The sequence below is a fragment of the Acanthopagrus latus genome, chromosome 6 (assembly GCF_904848185.1).
Source record: "Acanthopagrus latus isolate v.2019 chromosome 6, fAcaLat1.1, whole genome shotgun sequence".
In the NCBI taxonomy this organism is placed as follows: Eukaryota; Metazoa; Chordata; class Actinopteri; order Spariformes; family Sparidae; genus Acanthopagrus; species Acanthopagrus latus.
In genome coordinates, this window is record NC_051044.1 from 29,533,698 (window position 1) to 29,556,034 (window position 22,337).

Sequence of the window (22,337 nt, forward strand, 5' to 3'; positions counted from 1 at the left end):
ATCATTTCACAGGAAAAGAAACAGTCTAATTCAGATTCTGTAAGGAGTCGGGATGCAATTTAAAGTTTGGGGGTTGAAAGAGAAAAGCCATATAACAGTTGATAACAACGCAATGAACCAACAATGAAACACAGAGGCACTGCCAATGTCTTTGACATAACTTTGCATTACACTTTATTTTGAAACTAACTAAAAGTAAGTAAGCAAAACCCCTCACATGTATTATTCTCAAGTGCTGACCCAAATTAAAATATTACATTGAAATAAGTCCTGAAACAATACAGCACTTTTTTTTTTTTTTTTGACATTGTGTGTGGGTGCATTTCTGCTGCTCTCAGCAGCCCCATCCTCCAGGTGTGATTCCACACTTCCACAAGACAACAGCTAGTTTAACACACCTTCATGTAGTTTAACACACCTTCAGCTAGTTCCTCAACTTCCTGCGTTGCCCTCCCGATGACCGTCCGCTGCCGAGTAATTGGCCGTACAAGCTCCCATGAGACAGTGGCGTGGCCGACACAGCACAGCTGCTGCTGGCTGATTGTGGCGCTGATACACCTCTGCAGCTGCTCTTTGGAACTATCTCACTTAATATACATGCCAGCTTATGGCAAAGATGTGCTGCAAGTGCTGGATCGTGAAGGGGGCCCGATGTAGCATCTGTAAGCGCAGCAAATGAGTGTGTCTGTGTGTGTGGATGCAGGCATGTTGGTAGATGGTAGTCTCTGTGTGCAGATTGGCCAGCTTGATTTGAAAGGCCTCAGCCAGCATCGATCCATTTGAATCTGCTGATCAGCGCTGCAGTCCAGGGGGGAAAGCTGCCCAGGTGTCTGAGTGAGAGACAGACCACTTCAACCCTGATGGGGTTTGACAGACTGCTCTATTCTGCTGTTGGCATCAACAGGCGCGGCAGGCATTATCTGGTCAGAATGAAATGATCTGAAATAGACTGAAGTGTGGAGTCATATCCCCCACAATGCATCTTCTTGAAAGCTTGTTGAGACCTTTAGGCTAATGCACCGGCTACAGTAGGTCCCCATGTAGCTTCTCTACAAATCTAGGCATTTGCACATTAACTGAAAGACAATGTAGAGTAGAGCATAGTCGAAACTGTAAAAAAGTGTCTTATAGCGTTCATCTTCATCAACACTATTTCTTCAATGAGCAGATTGTGTGTAAAGCAGAGAGAGCCCTGAGAGGTGAACAGAGGTCATGAACGGAAACTGATGCTCTCCTCTGCAAACTCTGCCACCGTGGATATGTGGCAGAAAAGCCTTTATCGCACACATACACACTTTTTTGAATTTGATTTAAATGGCAGCAAGAATATTCTTTTGATTTCTCTTTGTCAGGGTGTTTTCATCTTTTTGAACATAATTGCGTGCAGAGGCACACACAGGCAAAGTGTCCTGTAAAAAAAAAAATTGCATCTCAGAATATATGGCAATTACACCATCTCCCCCACTGATCCCAGACCAGTGCAATTAACACCCCTATTCCAGAAAGGTTATCGCTGTCAAAGAGTCCACAGACAGACACACACACACACACACAAGCACACATTGGAGCGAAGTTATTAAGTCTGTTCTGGTTGTGTGGCCGATAGTATGAGAGGAGAAAAGGTGTTGGGCAGAGCCTGATATTTTCACTGAGTTAATATGCAGACCTGTTACTTCACATAGAGCGCAGCGTTAAGCCTGAAAATGCCACCTGCGCGCACACACACACACACACACACACACACACACACACACACACACAATGTGTTACACGGCCATCACGCCCCGCTGGCCGACTCTATCTTCATCATCCTCCTTGTGTCCCTGCCTCTCTGTCATTCTCTCTCAGTCTGTGACTTCTAAAGAAACCTCCATCACACATATTCAGCTGAAATGAAACAGCAGTCTTCGTCTTTGACTTTCTCCTGACACCTCCTGCCCTGTAATGTTTGTCGCTGCAGCCTCTGCACGCTTTAGTGTGAGAAAGTGACAGCGAGACAGAGTGATAGTAAAGGATTACGGGTAGTTGGATTATCCCATAATTTGATAAGCTGTTAAATCTAAACAGAAACGTTTTATTAGACTAGACAGAAAGGCATGAGGAAATATTACTCATATTTTGATCTTTTGTGAATATGAATGAATATTATTCAAGGGTTTTACGAGCGGAGGTATAAAATCAAGGCAATTGAATAATTCTCATACAAAATGGGGAATGTGACAAAATACCTGTATCTAACTGCGTTTATCAGAGTGATAGTTTGCTGTCTTGTCGTGGAGATGGATCTACTGAGCGTAATGATTTACTCCGCAGCACTTTTAGAGCTTGTCGTCCTCTTTGGCTGAACTTAAGCATCGTAGTTCATTCTTGACCACAGCATTCAAGGCCCAGTTACTACATTTGTCAGGGCTTTCGGCCAGCAGCTTCCTTCTGACAGCCGCTTTCAACAGATCCATCTCCACGATGACACTGAAATTAGACACAAACTTCTTTTTCAAAGGTCAAGAATAAACTTTTTGCCAGATAACAGGTAGAAAAATTATAATTATGATATTTATCATAATAGATGGATATCAGCTGCATATCACTTGCGTATTTGTCTGCACTGCTCTATTGTTCAGTGTGTAATCTTGCAGGTTTCAACGTCTAATTAATTTGCTTTCCACTGTTGTTTTTGTCGTCAAGATTCAGCAGGTAGACTGTATAATTAGCTAGGAATGCAACAACAAGTACTCCAATTAAATGACAAAACACATCACTTGTCCATGCCCTCCAAAATAAGTGTTTTTGATCTGATGTCAGTATCCACGGCCGAAACTGTTACAAACTGACAAATATGAATGTGTTAATGAATACACAACTTTATGGAAGGTTTGGTTAGGTTTAGGCTAAAAACTGACTCGGTTTAAGTTGAAACAAGCACTTGGTTTGAGTCAGAGGACCATGGTCAACACTGGATAATAATAACTAGGTTACAGTTAGGGAACTTTCATGTTCAACAACTCTGGCAGCCAGTTGGAAAAGCCTTCCATCAGTCCCAGCCTCTCCACTTTGTGTTGTCTATAGTAGCTCACCACACTTTATTCTCTCCTGCGAAATTACAGTCATCGCTCCAATACCTTCAACAAATGCTGGTTTTCATGGGAGGACAGCCTTAAAAGTAATTACTTATTACGGTACATGCCTGCATTTAGCATTGTGATAGTATTCATGTTGTTACATAACTTACTCCAGTAGTGTACCCAGGCAGCAGATTGTGAGCCGTAGTTGCCCAGGTAAATACGTCACTGTGATTGGTTGTTGCAGTTCCAGCGTCTATTCGCTCAACAGGTACAGCAGACAGGTCAGCTTGGAGCAGTGGCAGGGCAGCCTGGCCTGTCCGCTCAATCTAACAAGCCCAGAGACACTCTGACAGTGGTGAACAGCTCCAGAGGACCAGCAAGAGGCTGAGTGATCAGTGTGTTTACCTGCAAAAATACATCTTATAAGTCGATGAAAACAGGGAGATTTGAGTTAGCGGCTAGTTTGCAGTGTCTGACAAGCTCTCTAAACTTTTATTTTGTCTAATTTATATATGATGTATCAACTCAGTTAAATGTAACAATCAGCACAGTAAGAATAAATACCTATACCTAGTTTAATTTTTGAAACCCTAGCAAAAAAATTTGAATTTAATTTACCTTGTACTTGTACATTGTCTCTGCTGTCTTGCAGCAACACCCCGCGACCCCATGGAAGGGGATAAGCAGTTACGGACAATGACATGACATGACGTATTTGGAAAAAATATATAGTTGTTGTTATTCCAACAATTGAATTATAGTCAATCATTCCCCTGATCCACTAGGAGGCACTGTGCCATTTAAAAGTCGGTTTTCTGTTGGCTATCAACACTAAGAGGATAAAGAAGAAAAGGAATGGGTGAGTAGAACGATAACGAGCACATCGTGCTAGTGAGTCAAAGATGTCTTCACCCATATAGACGCTTTTTTTTTTTTTATGTCAAAGCATTTATTTTTAAAGAGCTAAAGGCTCTACAAAGACCACAGTACGTTTTTCAGTTTGTTTTTCAGAAATGAATAAGTTAAGATTTGAAGAGTCAGGGTAACAGTGATATCTGTTAGATTACTAGACCTTTGGAATGACATTCATCTTTTCTCACTACATCTGAGGCTTTTTTACCCTCGGGTGCACATAAACTACTTAACTGGAGCTTTTTAGCTCCATATCGTGCAGCCCCTACCATTTAGGGTTTTCAAGCGCTCTTTAGCACACCAAAAATGTACAGGAAGCAAGACAATTCTTACTTGCTACATACTGTATTTTTGTAATAATTTTTGACAAGTTAGTTTCACAAAAACTTTCTCACCCTAAACTGAAAATGTCTTAAACTGTATAGCAGCCTAAGAGACCTGATTGATTTTCTACTAGTCTTTTTTTTTATTAAGCCAAGAGCCAATTAGCCAGTTCCACAGAGCCTCACACCAGCCACCCCATATATTAAACATTCATATGAAAACAACAAAGACTGAAACGTTCAAACATTTTTCGGCACATAATTTAAAAACAGCTGCCACATTAGCATATAATCTTCACCCCCGCCCTGTCAATCTTGCTACACTTCTGTTGCTGTTTTAATTCTGATTTGTTTTCACAAATGCAGTCAAAATTACAATCAAGTGTAAGTATGCACGATTAATTTGAACGGTGATAGGTCAGGTTTGTTTTCCCAGTGTTTTCAACAGTGGAAACAGACTGGAATTATTAATGTCAGTATGAGGCATATGTAGGATGAGACAAATAGTAAGGACAATGAAGGTCATTAATAAAAACAACCACTGCGGGTCACTTTTGCCTCTTTTCTGGTTTTTCATTAAAAAGTTGTTAAATGCAACAACTGTTCGGATTGCAGTACTTAGACATGTTCCATGGATAGGATGTTAATGTTGAATGTGAAAAATGTTTTATAGCTGCACACCAGACTCCCTGCAAGAATCTGTGTGTGTGTGTGTGTGTGTGTGTGTGTGTGTGTGTGTGTGTGTGTGCTGCGTACCCACAGCTGCCTTCACTGTCCTCAGAAACAACAATAATGAATAGAGCTTTAAACAGGCAACTCCCTTTCCATTGTCCCTCACACCAGCGGCACATAATCATCTCTTTTTTTTTTTTCAACCAGTCTTCTCTCTATATTGTTAATCAATCTTCCATTCTCTCTTTCATCGTTTTTGGCATCCACTCTCTGTCATATCACATGTTACGAATTGACTGAAATTGATTTCATGCTACAGGGCTTCAGTCTTTTACAAGAGCAGACCCCAAGATTTCGATGCAAGCTTCAGAGGCAGCTGTATTAAAAAAAAAAAAAAAAAACACTTTCATTTTCCTGAACAACAGCGTCTCTGATCTTTAGGCCTACTCCGATGGCAACTTCTTTGTCTAAGTGGAGAAATTAAATGGGCTGAATAAAACAAAAGAGAGGGAGATTAAAGAGAGAAAGGGAGCATGGAGAATCAGAGGAATCAGAGGAACATGGATCAGACGTGTATTACTTGCCACAAAGAGTCAGAAGACGCTGAGCAGTTTGACTGCTTGACCCCAGGAGGAAAACACAATTAGCAATAAATGTGTGGAAACTATCAACAGGCTGGATTTACAGCTTTTGCCTTTGGTTGTGTCTTATGTAATGAAGCGATGATATCGGTGTCATATCTGTTCACTCGAGGCATTCTGGGGGAATCGGTGGACTGAGGTGCGGGATGAGTCACAACATCACAGGCTCCGATGGATTCCCTGGAACACTGCGCTTATATCACTCACTCCTGTCTGTCTCCTGTTTTTACAACCACTGTGTACTATTCAACAACAGTGACTTACAGTACAGTATGTAATGGAGACGAGAGACGGCCCCACACAGAGTGTACACCTACACAGCTGCGTTTATTGTGCCTGATTAGCTTCTTCTCTTCAAGACTGTGTCAGTCACTGTTTGATTGACATCTCCCTCACTCTGTAAATTTAAGCCCCTTTTTTGCGCAATACCGCCTGCTGGCAGTGTATGATTGTAGGTTGTATGCTGGCATTCTGCAAGCAAAATAAAAAATCAAAAAAAAATCGATGTGTAATAAAACAGCATTGAGGTCTAGTGTGTCGTTTTACACACACATTGGGCAGTGCTCTCTACGCAATGGCATAACATGGCGATACCTAACTTTTTTATATGGCAGTTGGTCTCCCAGACTTTGTTGTCTCCCCAATTTGAAGTGAATTTTTGTTTTTTATCTCTCCCAGTTGTGGGTTGCACACATAACACGTCATCGAAACTGCAGACCCGCGTTCCATCCAGCTGGCTCGCTGGCTCATTGTTTTGCACACATGTTGATTCACCCCTGCTATTTCATCTGCTGCAGGTTCAGAGGTGAAACAACAATGATCCCTCGGTCCTTCATTTCAGACAGATCTGAAAGGTGGAATAAGAGCTCAACAGGCCTTGCCCTTGACAGACTTATAAAAGCTTTTGGTGATGGCGGGACAATATACGCCTCATTCTTATTTGTACATGTCATTTGTTTTGTTTATCTTTTCTGACAAATCTGGCAACGAAATCAAATGTTTGATGCCTTGAAATATGTGCTGGGACCCTGTTTCTAATGTTGCTGAAGTTTGATGCTGTTCTGAGCATTATGTGTGGCTTTTTGATGGCGATTTATACTTGGACCCATTTACTGCAGCGTATTGTTGTTGTGCAGTTGTTTCTGAAGATGCTAAAACTACCTCAGCTAGCAGTCTGCAAACTTTATCTCATGGGGGGTCTTAGTCTGTGTCAGGGTGTGTCAGAACATGGATTAAACTTAAACCGGAATATCCCTTTAAGACTGGCTTGTCAGATTATTAGTCGCTTGCCAATCAGCGTCTTGTGGTCAAGTCAGTTGGTCAAGTCAAGTACAAACTGTCAGCTGGTCGAAATGTCAGTTTTAGACGGAGGAGGGAGAAAATCATTTCATCGATTTTTCCGAGGAACTGCCTTGTCGAAAGCCATCAAATTGTAATTTACATCTAAACTGACAACTGCTTTTCTGCTGCTCTGCTCGCATTCACGTCACTACCTGCTCTCTCTCTCACAGTAGCTCGACCACACAGCCACACACTCGCAACGCACACCCTTTTTATTTTGCCTGTTTCGTCAGTGTTAGAAGTGCAACTTGTAGCAAGTCACTCACTATCACTATGTCCATTCAGATGCTACAGGTTATATCCGTCCAGGATAATAAGCCAGGAACGGCAGCAGACAGAACGGATATACAGAGAATCAGTGCAATAGAGATGTCATGTAAGTGTAAACTGGCAGTTTTCATAATGTTGCAGACCAGAACATTGCAAGTAGTTGCAGGTTTCAACCCATCGCTTCACACTTCTGTGTTTTGGAAAATCATGTGGAAACTGGAAAATAAGGTTGAATAAAACTGAACAAACTCTGAATGTTGCTGGTACCTTGTATTTACAGAGATTAAAGGTCCTGTAAGTAAGATAGTAATACTGACGCGTTGGGTTTGCTAAATCATCACATGGCGCCGAAAATCAATGATGTACTTACTATTACTGCTACTAACAGGTGCTGTAATAACTGAGCCACTGAAAGACTGTACATAAAGAAACTAAAGAAAAAGGAGCCCAAATAAAGACCAGACAGCTGGATATACTGGGGGGATGAAGTGAGAATTGTTGGAGTGCAGCTGTGTCATGTGTTTAAATTCAGTGTCCTTAAATGCAAAGTATTTAATTTCTCCCAAAAGGGGTCCCTCATTCAAAACAAAACAAAAGATGTAATTAGCGTGGGAACATGGGAGTTGCTGCCTTTATTGTTGAACAGCCACGATTGCTGATGAAAATCTATCTACGTGACTCAGGCAGAAATGAACACAGGCGAGGTGATGTTTTTAAAGTTTATATTCAAGTGATGTTCAGCCTTGTTCACTGACTTCCGTCCTCGCTCTCTGACTGTCTCCTACCACTGACAGGCGACCGAATGAAGCGCACCGTTAACTTGAATAGAACATTGTAGGAGACACTTGGGATAATGTAATTGCACAACTCAACAAAATGGTCGAGTCAATTTAAGACATTTTAAGGCAGAAATCTTACATATTATATTCTGAAACAAAAGCTGCAGGAATAAGAGCGGCAGTACCGTAACCCCCCACCCGAAACAAGTTCTGCCTGAACGGAAATTATTTTAGACCTTTACTCTGTATAGAGTTGATAGACATTTTGTTTCCACACGCCTTTGTCACCTGCAGTGTATTTGCATATCCGGCACGTTTGCACTGCGTGTTCACGTTGGCATATGTGTGAGGAATCGGTTTTGCTCTCTGCCAGGTTTGATTCCTCCTGATGAGTTGACAGGCAGGAAACAGATGTGCAATTTACAGCCAATTAATTTCTCCTTCCCCCTCGTTCTCTCTCTCTCGCTGCTGAACTTTACTCCCTCTCCTTGTCTGACACACACGAATATCCTCGCACGCCCACAAATGCATTGTCAGTGGGCCGCTCTGCGAAGCGCTGCGTTTCTGTTGTCGCCAAGATAGAGAACTCTCTTATCGCGCTCTCAGAAGATAAACATGCCCCTCTGAATCTCCCTGACTTCTCCTCTTCTTCTTCTCCTCCCTAGCTGTCTGCTGAGGACGGGCAGAAAAAAGATTTCCATTATTTACATGACTAAACAACAAGCAATCTCTTCGATCTCAACCCCTTCGCTACCTTGCCGTGTCCTGCAGCTCCCAACCTCATGACAATCTGCCTTCAGCTGCTGAGATTTTTCCCTCCTGGAGAAAATTACAAGAAGGAAAAATCTGTGATTTCCCAGGAAAAGAAAAAAAAAAAAAGAAAAAAAAAAGGGGGAGAGGTTAAGAGTGCAGCGATGGCAAGGCGAGAATAATGAGGGAGATAGAGAGGTTATACACCACACTAATTAGCTGAGGTCTTCACAAGTTCAAGGACGGTTTCAATTTAGCTGATAAAGATGAGAGGATGAGGAAGGGAGGGAAGGGTGAGACGGGTGAGTCTTCCTACATCTTAATTATCCCAGTGGTTTTTGGCTGGTGGCACCGAGAGTGTGTGTGTGTGTGTGTGGGTGTGTGTGTGTGTGTGTTTGATGGGGGAGCTCCCCCCTTGCTCCCCTACCCCAAAGGGGGAGTCGGGCACTGAGGAGCAGAGTTGGAGGGCTTCCATGCAAAGCCCCGCCATCTTATCCAGGGCTGAGTTCAGCTGGGCGCGGCCCGGAGCTTCCCGGGGTTTACACTTTCCCTTTCAATTACTCTGCCACTCGCACGAGGATCTGCAGTCCGAGAGGATCGTGGGTAACGCTGGGGTTAAACACATGAATCTGATTTCATTCATACGTGCATACAAATTGGCGATGCTCACACTCGGACAACATAATCAATGCAGCATGTTGCTATATAAAGTTGAAATGTGTTGTAACAATGATTCACTAGTTTTGGATCTGTTGAATACCAATTTTGCAGCCAGCATACCTTTACCCATAATCCTCACTCATCTCCTCCGAAGCAGGGAGATTAGGTGACTTGCAGAGGAAGAACTCATATAGTTTGGTGCTGAGCGAGTCACAGGTTCTGTTAACATCCAGGTATTACTTTTTCACTAATGTTGTTTTTTAACCCAGGAAATGAGGACTATTCTTTTTTTCTTTACTGTCAAAAAGAGAGTTATGCACTTGTATAAACTGTGGGAATTGTGTGAGTTATATTAGAATAAAAATAGGCCAAAATCAAATGACTGAAAAGTGCGAAAAACACTGGATCCTACATTTACCATAATGCAAGTTAGTAGTATCTTTCATTAGACCCTGAATTCTATATTAATTCATTTGTTCATTCATTCATTGTATGTGTTAAAATGACTGTAGATTTGTTGAGTTGTGTTCTTACTGCAGGGGTCTCAAACTCTAATTAGCTTGGGGGCCACTGCTGGTATTGTCATCTCATACGAGGGCCACTTCAGTGTTCAAGTACTACAATAAAGAGCAGTATTTCTGAAAATGTATTTTTTATTTTCATTATTAACATAATAACCACAATTTTGCATGATTATTTTTTGACAGCCCTTACTCTTGCTTCTTATCATATTGAATCCTTGCACTGGCTAAACCTTGCACAAGTACATTAGATACATTGCTCCTATATTAACACATGTGCTGATCTTTTTCCTAATAAATAACCTTTTCAAACCTTGCAGTAGGCTAGCCGTGGTAGTCGGTGTTCCCGGTGTTGCATGGTGGTTGGGCTTACACCAATTACATTACTGACCTGCCCACCACTGTTCTCAAAACAAATCAATAGTCAAATGTTGAACGCCACAATTACAAACTGAGGTGTTTATTCCATGTAGCAGCAGGGCCAGCAGCAGAGTCGCAGCACAGAATAACAGGATTTACAGTTAACTTTTAGTGTGGAGGGAGTTAGGAGAGCTGACTGACAAGAAAATGGCTAAAACACAGTCTTATATTATTGCAATATTTTTCACATGACATTTTTGACCACAGTTCGCAGGCCGGATGGACGGGGAGGGGAGAGGCAGTTTTAAACCCCTGACTTGCAATGTCCCCAAAGTTTACCACAATGTTCAAAACCCAGAGAAACCTGTTATTATTTCAGGTAATGCTGTGTTTCATTTGGTTGCCTGTCCCTACTTCAAGACGGGAGTCAGGGAGCAAGGAAGAAAGGCTCCTGACAAGACTAATAGTAACTTGAACAAAAGCAACGGTGGTCAATTATCGTTGTGTTCACTTCACTGAAGGTCAGCTCCACAGATCACTGCAGCAGTCACGCTGATAAACTGATGTGAAGATAAATCCACTTTTTTGATCCCAAAAGCTAAAATGCCTGAGCTCTCCTGTTATCCGGTAAACGACTCGGATCAGAGAGGCATCTGATTTGACATGGGTGCTCATTCCTCTGGAGGGTATGAATCTGGACATGACTCATTTCCACACAGGCCGTGGCTTTGTGCTCCAAACCACACACATGCAAACGTCTTTTCATTCCTTATTTGTTTTTGTTAAGAAATGATATGGTGTGTTTAAGAAAGCTCCTCCAAAGCTGGAAAGGACACTACATGCTACGCATTTTTCACACACTCATTGTGGTCTCGACCACTACGGTAAATTTAATCTAAGTCAAATCAATCAGATTTAAAACAACCACACAACAATACAAAACGAAAAACAATTTTTTTTTGGCTGACATGAATGAGGGTAGTGTGGGTGAGGGCCTGCATTCCTCTGCAGCTCCAAGTCATTCTGATAAACCATGCCCACTTTTGAGCCGTCCAATGAAATCCCTGCACAATTTCAAATGTTGCATGCTCACAGGCTCTATTTCAAGACAAATTACGGGGTGCTTAAACTGTGATTCCCCTGGGATTTTGAATGAGTTTCTGTTTTTTGCGGAGTCCAGCATCCCGCTCAGACTTGAACATTGGCAAGTAATGAAAAAAAAAAAAAAAAAAAAGAGGTTCAGCAGGGCCCCCAGGAATGGTCAGCCCTGTTTACACAGTTACACTCAACCAGTTCAGCCAGTCTCCTGCTGCTGGTCATTGTGCAGCCCTATCTGTGTTCACTGTCTTGCACCAGTGGACCTGCATGAAAATTCCAACCATGAAATCATCACAAATGATGTCACTCCACTAAAAGCGAATAAATCTTTGTTTCGTTTGTTAACTGCCATCCTATCGTTTGTTATTATTATTAGTGAATGGCCTCCACTTGATCCACGTGACAGGAACATATGCTGTTCCAACGGGAGTAGAGAAAGAAGAAAGCTGCTCTCAAAATCCCTTTGAGCCCCTGCAGTTTGGGTTAAGCTGTTTGCATGAACTTTTGACACCCTCCAATTGAGTCTCTGTGTTACCATGAATAAACCAGTTGACAAAACATACTTATTTCCTCCATGACTGAGCTGTGGTGGGTTACTTTTGTATGTACTATGTATCTTTGCAACTGGATTTGTACTGACAACAAGAACCATAAGAGGAAGATTTAAAGTGTCTTGGTGCGGCAGTAAGCTGTTGATGAGTAAAGCATGCAACTTTTAGCATGTTGGACTGCACCATGTGCTTCAAGGGTAAGTTCATATTCAGTCTATCCCCCTGCCAATGAAAGGTTGAGTGAAGTTTCATAGTCCACAAAAGATTTGTGGAGCTTCACAGCTAAACAGCGTTGGAGCATTACTCTAAACCTTAACCTCATTGGATATCTCTGTTTTTCGATTTTTGCATTTTTCTTTTGCATTTTAGCACAAGTCTTCAACCATTTCAGTTATTTAGAGGAATAGTTTAACCCTATTTTTGCAGTGAATCTTTCTCTAGAAATGTTTTGTGGACTACAACACTTGACCAGACTTTCTATTGGCATGGGGTGAACTTTTCCTTTAAAGGGAAATTAGACCTGGTAAAACTGGTTGTCTTATTGCCATTGTTGTCCATTTTGACAAGTATCCATGATGGCATCTGTATTTTGCAGGTATTTTGCAGGTATTTGGACACAAACATTCCACAATTAAAAGAAATGAACTGATGATGGCACTAGATTACAAAAAAGGTAAATAAGTAGATTGTTCTGAGGGGGACCATACATTTCTCAACCAATTTTTATGGCTTTTTACTGATAGCTGGTAGAGAGCTGGAGAGAGACAGATTTGGTGGCAGAGAGTGATGGGGTGACATGCAGCAAAGGGCCCAGGTTGGAATCAAACTGGAATGGTAGTAAGGTCCATGCTTTATCAGGTCAGCTTCCAGGGTTCATGGCAGTCCGTCCGACAGATGTTGAGATGTTTCAGTCTGGGCCAAGGTGTTGGAATGAATGACATCGACAGCTACTCAGCTAGCTTTACTTAACAATGTCAAACACTCGTCTCTGAGCAAACACAGGTGAAAAAGACACAAAAAAGGGTCTCTAAAAATACTATGAACATTGACCTTTACAGGCATCGTCATTAAGACGGTTGGTATGGATGGATATACCCAATTCATTATTTTACTGATTAGGACCTAAATCTAACTAAAGACTGTCTGACTGACGGATTTGAGTGTTTATCTGGGACCTGACAGTTGAAGTGACAACTCACTACACAGTTTAGAATGTATCTTTGCTAAATGAAATGCAAATGCATGCATATGTAAATACCTTGTTTACGCTTCTCCTGTTTGAACACTTGAGGAAATATAGGCTGACTGGTGTGTTGAGTGGCGCTGAGATCTGCACATGGAAGGAAGATTACTTTCAATCATCTCGTCCTACAGGCAGCAATGTGTCTGTGTACATACACACTGATGCGTTCAAGCAAATGAGAATGCCGATTGTAATCTTCCTCTGCGTCCTATACTATGTGGATTCTGAATATTTTCTGATATCATCCCTCCCCTTCTGCAGACGGAGTTTATTGGATACATCTTACATCTCTTTACACTGAACACACTCCTTGCTGTGACTTAGTTTCCTCCTGGCGCTACTAGTAGGTATACATTAACATGTTAACACATTTAGAAATAGCAACACATTTCAGTTAATGTTCTTCCTCCCAACTCAATTACTGGACGCTGGCGGCGTTCAGTAAACAATGTAAATCTAATCACATATGAGGGGCTTCTCATTAAAGGAAAATGCGTCCTTTAGGAGTTGCGTTAATTGAATTCCAAGATGCTGAAGTGTAAAACACATGATTGCATGTGCAGTTGCTCACCAGAACACCAGCGTGGACTATCCGCACATTTAAAACCAGCATCAAACCCCATTTTAACGTGAATAAGAAGGTGGATTTTTAACCTCACGCAGAAGTCTGTTTTGTGTGCATTGCTCCTTCTCAAGTACGTAGACAATTCACCGCAAATCATCTGGAAATTCCAACCATACTGTTCGTCTTCTGAGAGATTCAGATAGAGAATATCATACACCTGCTACTATGGCATGACTGCCGCCTGTGTGACAGGAGTTGTCACACGTTTCATTTGAAGTCAAAGCTAATAATCTGCCGATGTGGTTAGGGACACACATAGGCACAGGCGCTCATGTGGGAAATATAGACAGCAACTAAAGGACTTGCTGCATATGAATCTAAAAAAAACGTGTACATGTGACTGACCCAAGAATGTTTTCCCTCTCGCTCTTTCTTTCTTTCTCTCTCTCTCTCTCTCTCTCTCTCTCTCTCTCTCTCTCTCTCTGCACAGTGGGACGCCATTAATGAGATGGACGAATACTTCAGTCCTATCCACACGTACCAGGTGTGTAATGTTCTCTCTGCAGTGGGGCTGAATGTGTTATTAGAATTAATTATTATAAGGACTTCAGTAGAATATATCACTTTGATCCCATGGAAACTGTTTTTTTTTTTTTCTCAACATAAATTAAGCTTGAGTTTAACCCACAAACCACAGATGATTTATCACCACTTATTTTCTCACAGTATGGTTGTTTGACTATATGGCACAATAACTTTGATTGAATAATAAAATAAAGATTATACAACAATTCCTACTGGTGTACAAAAGAAGAGACCACATGACTTTATGTTCCTTGTTTTCAAGGTTGCACTTCAGTTTGTGGCTTTGAGATAGTGGTTTGCTTCCAGTCCACGGGATATTCTTCAGCTCACATGAACACATGTAGTCACAGGAGCACACATGCTAAAAATGCCTGGTGTTTGCGGTTTGCAGGAAGTGCATCTGGCCAGAAATCCCATCTCACTTCCTGGGTTTCACCACTGGTGTGCACACACCGATCTTTTGCTTTTTTTCTTAGCCATCCAATTCACTATATTGCATACTGTTGTCCATAAGAAACATTTTAGATATATTGAGGGCATGAGTACAAGTCCCAGTCACTGAATTTTTGATCAGGCACAAATACAAAATCTCTGAAAATTCCTTATTTAAACTTCCTTGTTAAATTACTGTATTTTGTCTATCACACAGCTGAAATTATTAGTATTTTAATAGAGTAGTCGATAGCCATAAAATATGATGCAACATTTTTGGCATGTATTTAGATATTTTTAAAGCAGCTTCTTAAATGTTCATATTGAAAATGAAGGCCGAAGGTGTGATCTGACCCATGAGTACTCAGTACTTGGTACTAATGGGTAGTCATGGGACAATTGTCATTTTTGACTAATGCATGTAAACCTGATATAACGATACACAAACAGTTTTTGTTCATAGAGAAGGGGAGGCAAAATGAAAATAAAGATCAAAAACAAGAAATGTAATGAATACTTAATGGCTATGCATGAAATTAAAGTAATTATGGTTAAAAGAAAATAAATATAATATACTAAAACTGTTATTTCCAGTCCCAGTTCCAGTTAGTCTTTCAAAATAAAGCCGGGTCACGCTTAGATACACGTTAAATTGCTTTACTACGCAAACCAGAACCAGTTCACAATTTGCAAGACCAGTCGACCATTCTGAGACCAAGTTCATCTTCATGTCAGCAGGCTTCATCATAGGAATACATATTAGCTGCTGGGAGGAGCTACAACCAGCTGCTCTGCTCGTCTAAACAAATGGAGCACCTTGTGTGTGTGTGTGGAGGGGGGGCGGGGAACAACCCAAAAATGAATACATATTTTAGGAGAACACAGCACCTTCGAAGACTGTAATCTTTGTTGTTATTGATGTTGCATATTGCTGTCATCATTTGATGTTGCTCATGTAACACTTTCTCTGAACCAGGTCTGTAACGTGATGAGCCCCAGCCAGAACAACTGGCTGAGGACAGTCTGGATCCCTCGAGAGGGAGCGAGGAGGATCTACATTGAGGTCAAGTTCACCCTGAGAGACTGTAACAGCATGCCTGGAGTATTGGGCACTTGCAAGGTAGAGAGCTCTAAAAAGCACATGATGTAACTCATATTGTGTTTACTACACAACTGGCATGCAAAAATCACAATCTGATATGATATCTGCTTAAATTTTAAAAACATGTGATTAAGAAACTCTACTGTTTCCTAATTTATAGTGACCATTTGTGAGTTTGACATACTTCTCGCATGATCGTACATGTGAAAAAGTAATGTTGTCAAATAACCTGTGTCACTGAACTGTGGTGTGCATGCTAATACTTAAGCAGTAGAGTAGCGGATATGAATAATTATCACAGTCCAAAAACTGAGAAAATGAGAACCTGTGGCTGCTTACGGGTAGATGGATATGAAACTGACCTCCACAACAAAGTAAAAGAAAAAAAAAGGCTGAACTAAAACTCAGTTTCTGACAGAACAGACAGACAATGTTAGTGTAAAGTTAAAGAGAAATCTTCACTGATTTTGCACACACAAATTGGCAGTTCCAAGTCGTGTGAAGTTCTACTGCATATCTGAAAAACAGCCATATAGAGAATTTTGACACAGTACTGCTGAAGCAGATTAGTCAGTGAGTGTTAAACTTCTAATTAGCGATGATTTAATATGTTTTTAAGGCTACTTGTTTGAAAATGAAAACAATCTAGGAGTGTGGAGTCATACAGAGGTGAGTTTACCAGAAATCCATAGCTGCTACTAGCATTAACACATTCATGTAGAAGTTAGACTCCAAAACAGGGGCCAATCACTTGAGTGAAAACTGTACATTACATCCAGCCTTGCTTCCTTGCTGTGTGGCACACTGCACATTTACTTTAGTGTTTCAGCTGCTGGACCATAGATATCTCACAGGTATGAAGTGAAAACCACTTTTACTTACTCATCAAAAATTCCACTAATATAACATCTTTATGTTTTCAAAAATTAATGATACAAAAATGTTTGCATTTCTAGGTGTCCTATGAAAACTTTTATGGATGTTTTTATGATGATGTTTTATGAGGATAATGCTTTGGGCAGCAGGTGACTTTGACACTGTAGTGCCATGCTCAGCCACAGGGACAAATTGCCAACTAGGTTGAGTGCTGACCTCTCTTAGTACATCCATGCATAACACTCAATAATGTCTGACTTAACAGCAGGCAGTCAAGCTGCATTATGGGTAATAAAGGTGAGAGTGGTAAGAGAAAGAAACATGCAAATGATTTATCTGTCTCTGTTACAACCATGTTATGAGGTGAGGAATGCTACTCTTTTAAGGTTAGTCTCTGCACAACAATGTGTTTGCGTTCAGATAAAGGAAACAGTCATGGCTAAATATAAGACACTTTTAGCTCTGTTAGCTCAGTCTCTATTGTTTTTTCTCATTCACAGTCTCTAAATACAATGGTATCCAAGTTAAATACTGTATGTTGCTTATTATTTGTTAAATGCAGATGTAATCAAAATAGACCCCACAAACCCTTATAATTTCCAGTGTCATATATCAAGATATAAAAACAAACAAATGCAATTTATCACACCTTTGTTCTGTGTTGGATACATAAAAAACTGATTGATATCCATTTTGGTTTTTGAGGAAAGATATTCAGTACAGTGCAACATCAGAGGAAAAATCACCTCAGCTTGTTAGTTTTAACATTTCCATTTCGTTTATCATGTTTTTTTTTCAGCAAGCCAGCTAACAGCTATCTATAAACGAATACAAGCACATGACTTGTACACAATACAAGGATGACTTGCACAGGCTGAATATGGGGTATAGAACGTGATTCTTGGAGAGTCGGAATGTGTCACACCAGCAGTCTGTCCTTATTGTCTGTCGCTTGCATTTACACAAGGGCTTTTTTTTTGGATACAGTACTCATACTTGTTTGTTCTGCAGGAAACCTTCAACTTGTACTACTATGAGTCTGACAGAGCAGTAGGCTCGGCCATACGGGAGAACCAGTTCATCAAGATTGACACCATCGCTGCTGATGAGAGCTTCACTGGGGTGGACCTGGGAGTCCGCAGGCTTAAGCTCAACACTGAGGTATGAGCAACAGCACTAAACAACAGCACGAATACTGACTGATATAACAGGTAAATATCAGTCCAGGTTCTTTGAAGCAACATCTCTCTCTGGGTTGGAGCTTCATTCCAATTCTGAGCACGTACGCTTCTACAGGAATTCAAAACAAGTTGATCACCTCCCCAACCACAGAACCTCTCTTCCAGTCTCATCAGTTAGGCTGTTCAGTATCATGGGAAATACCTTGATATTGATAACAGCTTCTAATTTGATACTGGAGAGTGGAACCACGCTGTTATTGATACCTTACATTGTTACAAAGACAATATGAAAGACACGGTCTAATTCATTGTACACAGTCTTTAAATTTGCTTCACATGAATCCTGATTTATCTGTGGAAAACACAAAAAGTCAAATTAGTTTGTAGTTTTGATTTTACATCGGCTTTTCCTGTTCCTACAGCAGTGCCACAGGGGGAACATTCAAACGATGCGTGATGTATTAGTTTGACCGAGAAACAATTAGTCTAAGTATAGGAATAGTTTGTTTTACCTAATGAGTTTTGAATTGGTACACCGGCTATATGTTACCACTAAGTTGATAAGACAACAATAGCACACAGAATGTACTGTTACAGCTGATGTTCAGTAAAACTGTGAAGCTAACAGGGCTTGTTTTTAAAATATATGGGTGGCATTTCTCTTTCTTGTTTTTCAGCGACAGCCTATCCCAGGAAAGACCAAACGCAATGTGTTAGTCCAACTCTTGATGCTTTCTGATTTCCCTGCATGCTCAGTAGCCCTAAACCCTAAGCCCACTGGTTCCCACTGAACACATAAATCTTTAAAAGCAACTAAAAAGGCTTCATTTTTGAAAATGCTTTTCCTAAAACAGCTGGGCAGTGTAGTTTTTAGCAAACATTAATCAAACATGAGGTAATAGCAGAGTTTAGGGGGAATTTTAATACACATTTGATACACTGGCGAGTGGTGAGAGACAAAATACTTTTTAGGATATAATAAGGATACATTCATTGATGGTTTTGGAGATACTTGACAGTAAGGAAACAAAGAATATTACCAAACTCATGCTCAAATGTGATTTCTTTAAGTAGTTTTTTTAAATAGTGAGTCCCTTTTACTCACACACAAACACAGAAAAGACGCCCACACCGCAGGGAGTACATGTCATGTAATTTTCAGTTGTTAAGCTGGACGTGAAAGGATGTGTACTGTAGATTTACCAGTTTGTCCAGGCTCGACATATGCAGCGCAACGTGTGTGCACACATTTGTTACTGGTATCATGTTGCATTTTTACTTAGAGCTTTTATTTCTGTATTGCACGGAACCCAATCAATCGTTCAGTCAGTCAGTCAATCAATCAATCAATCAATCAATCAATCAATCAATCAATCAATCAATCAATCAATCAATCAATCAATCAAACAATGTTTGGCTTTTCTGATGGAAGCCCACAGTACATGCTCAAATGCAATGATGTTAATTTTGAATAGCTATTCTGTATTCAGTTCTATTTAAAAATATTACCATGTAGCATAGCACCAACTCTATTCATTTCAAAATGTATGATTTTTATTTCATAAATCTTAAAGGATGACATTCACTTGCATGTATTTTTCTTTTAATCTTCTCTCATTTCAGCCTTTTTCCTCAGGCCCCTGCAAATAGATGGCAATCACCACAGTTAAAATAAGAACGAATGATCCCAGAATGATCTGATAATGTCTGATTGGATATTCGCAGTGATATTCATTTATTTCTTTCACCAGTATCACCACAACTGTGTCATTATGGCACAGTGAATTACATCAAAATAGCTGAAACCTCATATACCATGTGCCAGTAACTGACAAACGTACGAACAAGCACAGAGAAGGAAAGTGCCTGAGGAAACTTCAGTGACATCTGTTAATTCACAACATGACACAACATATGTTTGTATCCTGGCATCCACATGAAATAGCAGCAAAAATACCCTCATAGCCCAGAAAGATCTGTAAAACTCATAATTAGCAGTCTAATTAGCACACAGTGTTTACGTACTGGGAGCGTGGAGAGTCAGTTTGGTGGGGAGAAATCTATCAGATCCATCAAATCAGTTTGAAAACAAAGCCACTAATTGAGCTGCAGCAGTGCTGTTTGTACAGATTGCTTCTTTAAAACCAGAAACGTACTAGATCTGTGCTTTCTGTACATCAGAATATCCTTTTCTGTCACATTTAGGATACAAAACCCTTCTTATGAAGTGTTAGAAAGTGTTCTTCAGGCCTCTTTAGAATCTCATTTACAAAGCTCTAAAAACAGGACAGGCCTTCTGTCAGGCTGAGCACAAACTGAGGTTTACAGCTTTCCCTACAAATTACAAATGAACAATCAGAATACAACTACAGTGGTACAGTATCATGTATGTTGCATGTAGCTGCTTAAAGTCCACATTTCATAAATTTCAGTTATGTGGCCATTATAATCTATTGCACCAGAATGCCTATGATGAGTGTAATTGCTTAATATTAACACAGCAATGGTATTAATCAGTTACTGGAATGAAAAAACTCCCAGATATTGTATAATTTTTTTTTTTCAAAGTCCAAGAAAAAGTCCAAAATGCAAGAAACAAAAAGGCAGGTGGAATACAGAGTCACACATTACCGATTAGTCGATTAGAAACAATAAGACAGGTTCCTAAACCAGCAGTAACTTTGCAAGAAAAGCTGTTTTTATTTTTCTTCCGCAATAAACTTCTGAAAACTTAAAATGTTTCGAATCTGCTCCTGGGTGTTAACAAGACAGTCAGCTGTGATATGATATGTTCACATACACATAAACATGTAAAAACATCAGTGTTTCTGTGTGGGGAGGGAAGCAGTTGATTAATGACTGCTGCCAAAGCAAAAACACCAAACACTAGTCCAGAGATTAAATTAAGCCTGTGTTCACACTGTTCACCCTGTTTTGTTCCGGAAGCACTGTGGGAGCCAGTGTTTGAGCTTTTAAAGTGAAAAAAAGTCAGAGAACCTTCCAAGTTCCAAACTGCTGTCTCTTAGCTGCCTGCAGTTGATCTTTTGAAATGGGGAAGTTTGATAAATATGTGAAATATGACATTGTAAGTCCATTTGTAAAAAATATATATTTGAGCCAGCGTCTCACTGCGTTTTTGCACCATTATCATTCATCTGAGTGCAAGTACCAATTCCAAGCACCAAATTACACTGCATTGTTTAAACGGCATAGAGAGGCGCAGCTGTGCCACTACACCCGCCTCCCTGCAAATGTCTGTAGTGGAGATACACATATATACCGAACAAATGCAACAAACTAAATTGATGAGAATTTGCAGTATGACTGTGTTTCTACAACTGACTTTGCGGCAACGCACAAGGGGAGACATGAACGCACAGACAAACACACACTCATATAAATGATGCATCATTTTTTTGTACTTGTTGTCAAAAAACGGATCGTTCGTGTCTGACATTTAAATGTCACACTCATCACCTCCACTCCAATGCAGATACGAGGTGTGGGCCCCCTGAGCAGACGAGGCTTCTACCTGGCCTTCCAGGACATCGGCGCCTGCATCGCCCTCACTTCTGTGCGGGTGTACTACAAACGCTGCGTGGGTGTGAACCGCAACCTGGCGGTGTTCACCGATGTTGTGACGGGCGCCGACTCGTCCTCCCTGGTGGAGGTCAGGGGTCAGTGTGTGGATCACGCGGAGGAGAGGGACACGCCCAAGATGTACTGCAGCGCTGAGGGGGAGTGGCTGGTGCCCATCGGGAGGTGTGTGTGCTCGGCCGGATTCGAAGAACACAGAGACTCCTGCGTGGGTAAGTTGCCTTAGGGTGCTTGGTTCGGTTTGTTGAGGCTGGTGTGAACACTGTTGCAGACCAAAGCTGTGCATCTAATGCAGTAGTTTAAAGAGTGAGGAAAGTCAAAGCTGGGGCTTGGTTCGGGTGGTTGGCTGGGTAATCACTGTACTCCAGAAACCTTACATTACGAGGCAGAAGGTATTTATTTTAACTGAAAGTGTGAACCTTTCCTTAACTAAGTTTTTGAGATGTTTGTTCCTTTATTTATTCACCTAACACAACAGTACAGAGGGAAGTAAGTAGCAGCACAAGAGTAAGTCTTAAAAAAATAGAGACAATAATAATAATAATAATAATAATAATAACAATAATAATAACAATAATAATAATAATAATAATAATAATAATAATAATAATAATAATAATAATAATAATAAGGGACATACTGGAAAGAATAAAATAACAATTTTAAGAAAAATATAATAAATACCATTAGAATAAAGACAAACATTCTATATACGGTAACTGTCCTTGTGTGTACATGATGTGTGCAATATATAATAAATGTCCCTGTGAAAATGTACATGAGATATTAAACTAACATTAAAGAAGAATATAAAAC

General features: G+C 40.5%; 1 protein-coding gene across 5 annotated transcripts in view; it reads left to right on the forward strand.

Annotated features, from left to right (window-relative positions):
• Nucleotides 1–22,337, forward strand: part of epha8 (eph receptor A8) — a 122,953-nt gene that overhangs the window by 35,056 nt on the left and 65,560 nt on the right. For all 5 annotated transcript variants that reach the window (XM_037102229.1, XM_037102233.1, XM_037102230.1 and 2 more), the window contains exons 3-6: nt 14,239–14,292; nt 15,742–15,885; nt 17,755–17,904; nt 21,418–21,733. In XM_037102229.1, coding sequence (XP_036958124.1) covers nt 14,239–14,292; nt 15,742–15,885; nt 17,755–17,904; nt 21,418–21,733 — 664 coding nt within the window. The remainder of the gene's footprint in view (nt 1–14,238; nt 14,293–15,741; nt 15,886–17,754; nt 17,905–21,417; nt 21,734–22,337) is intronic.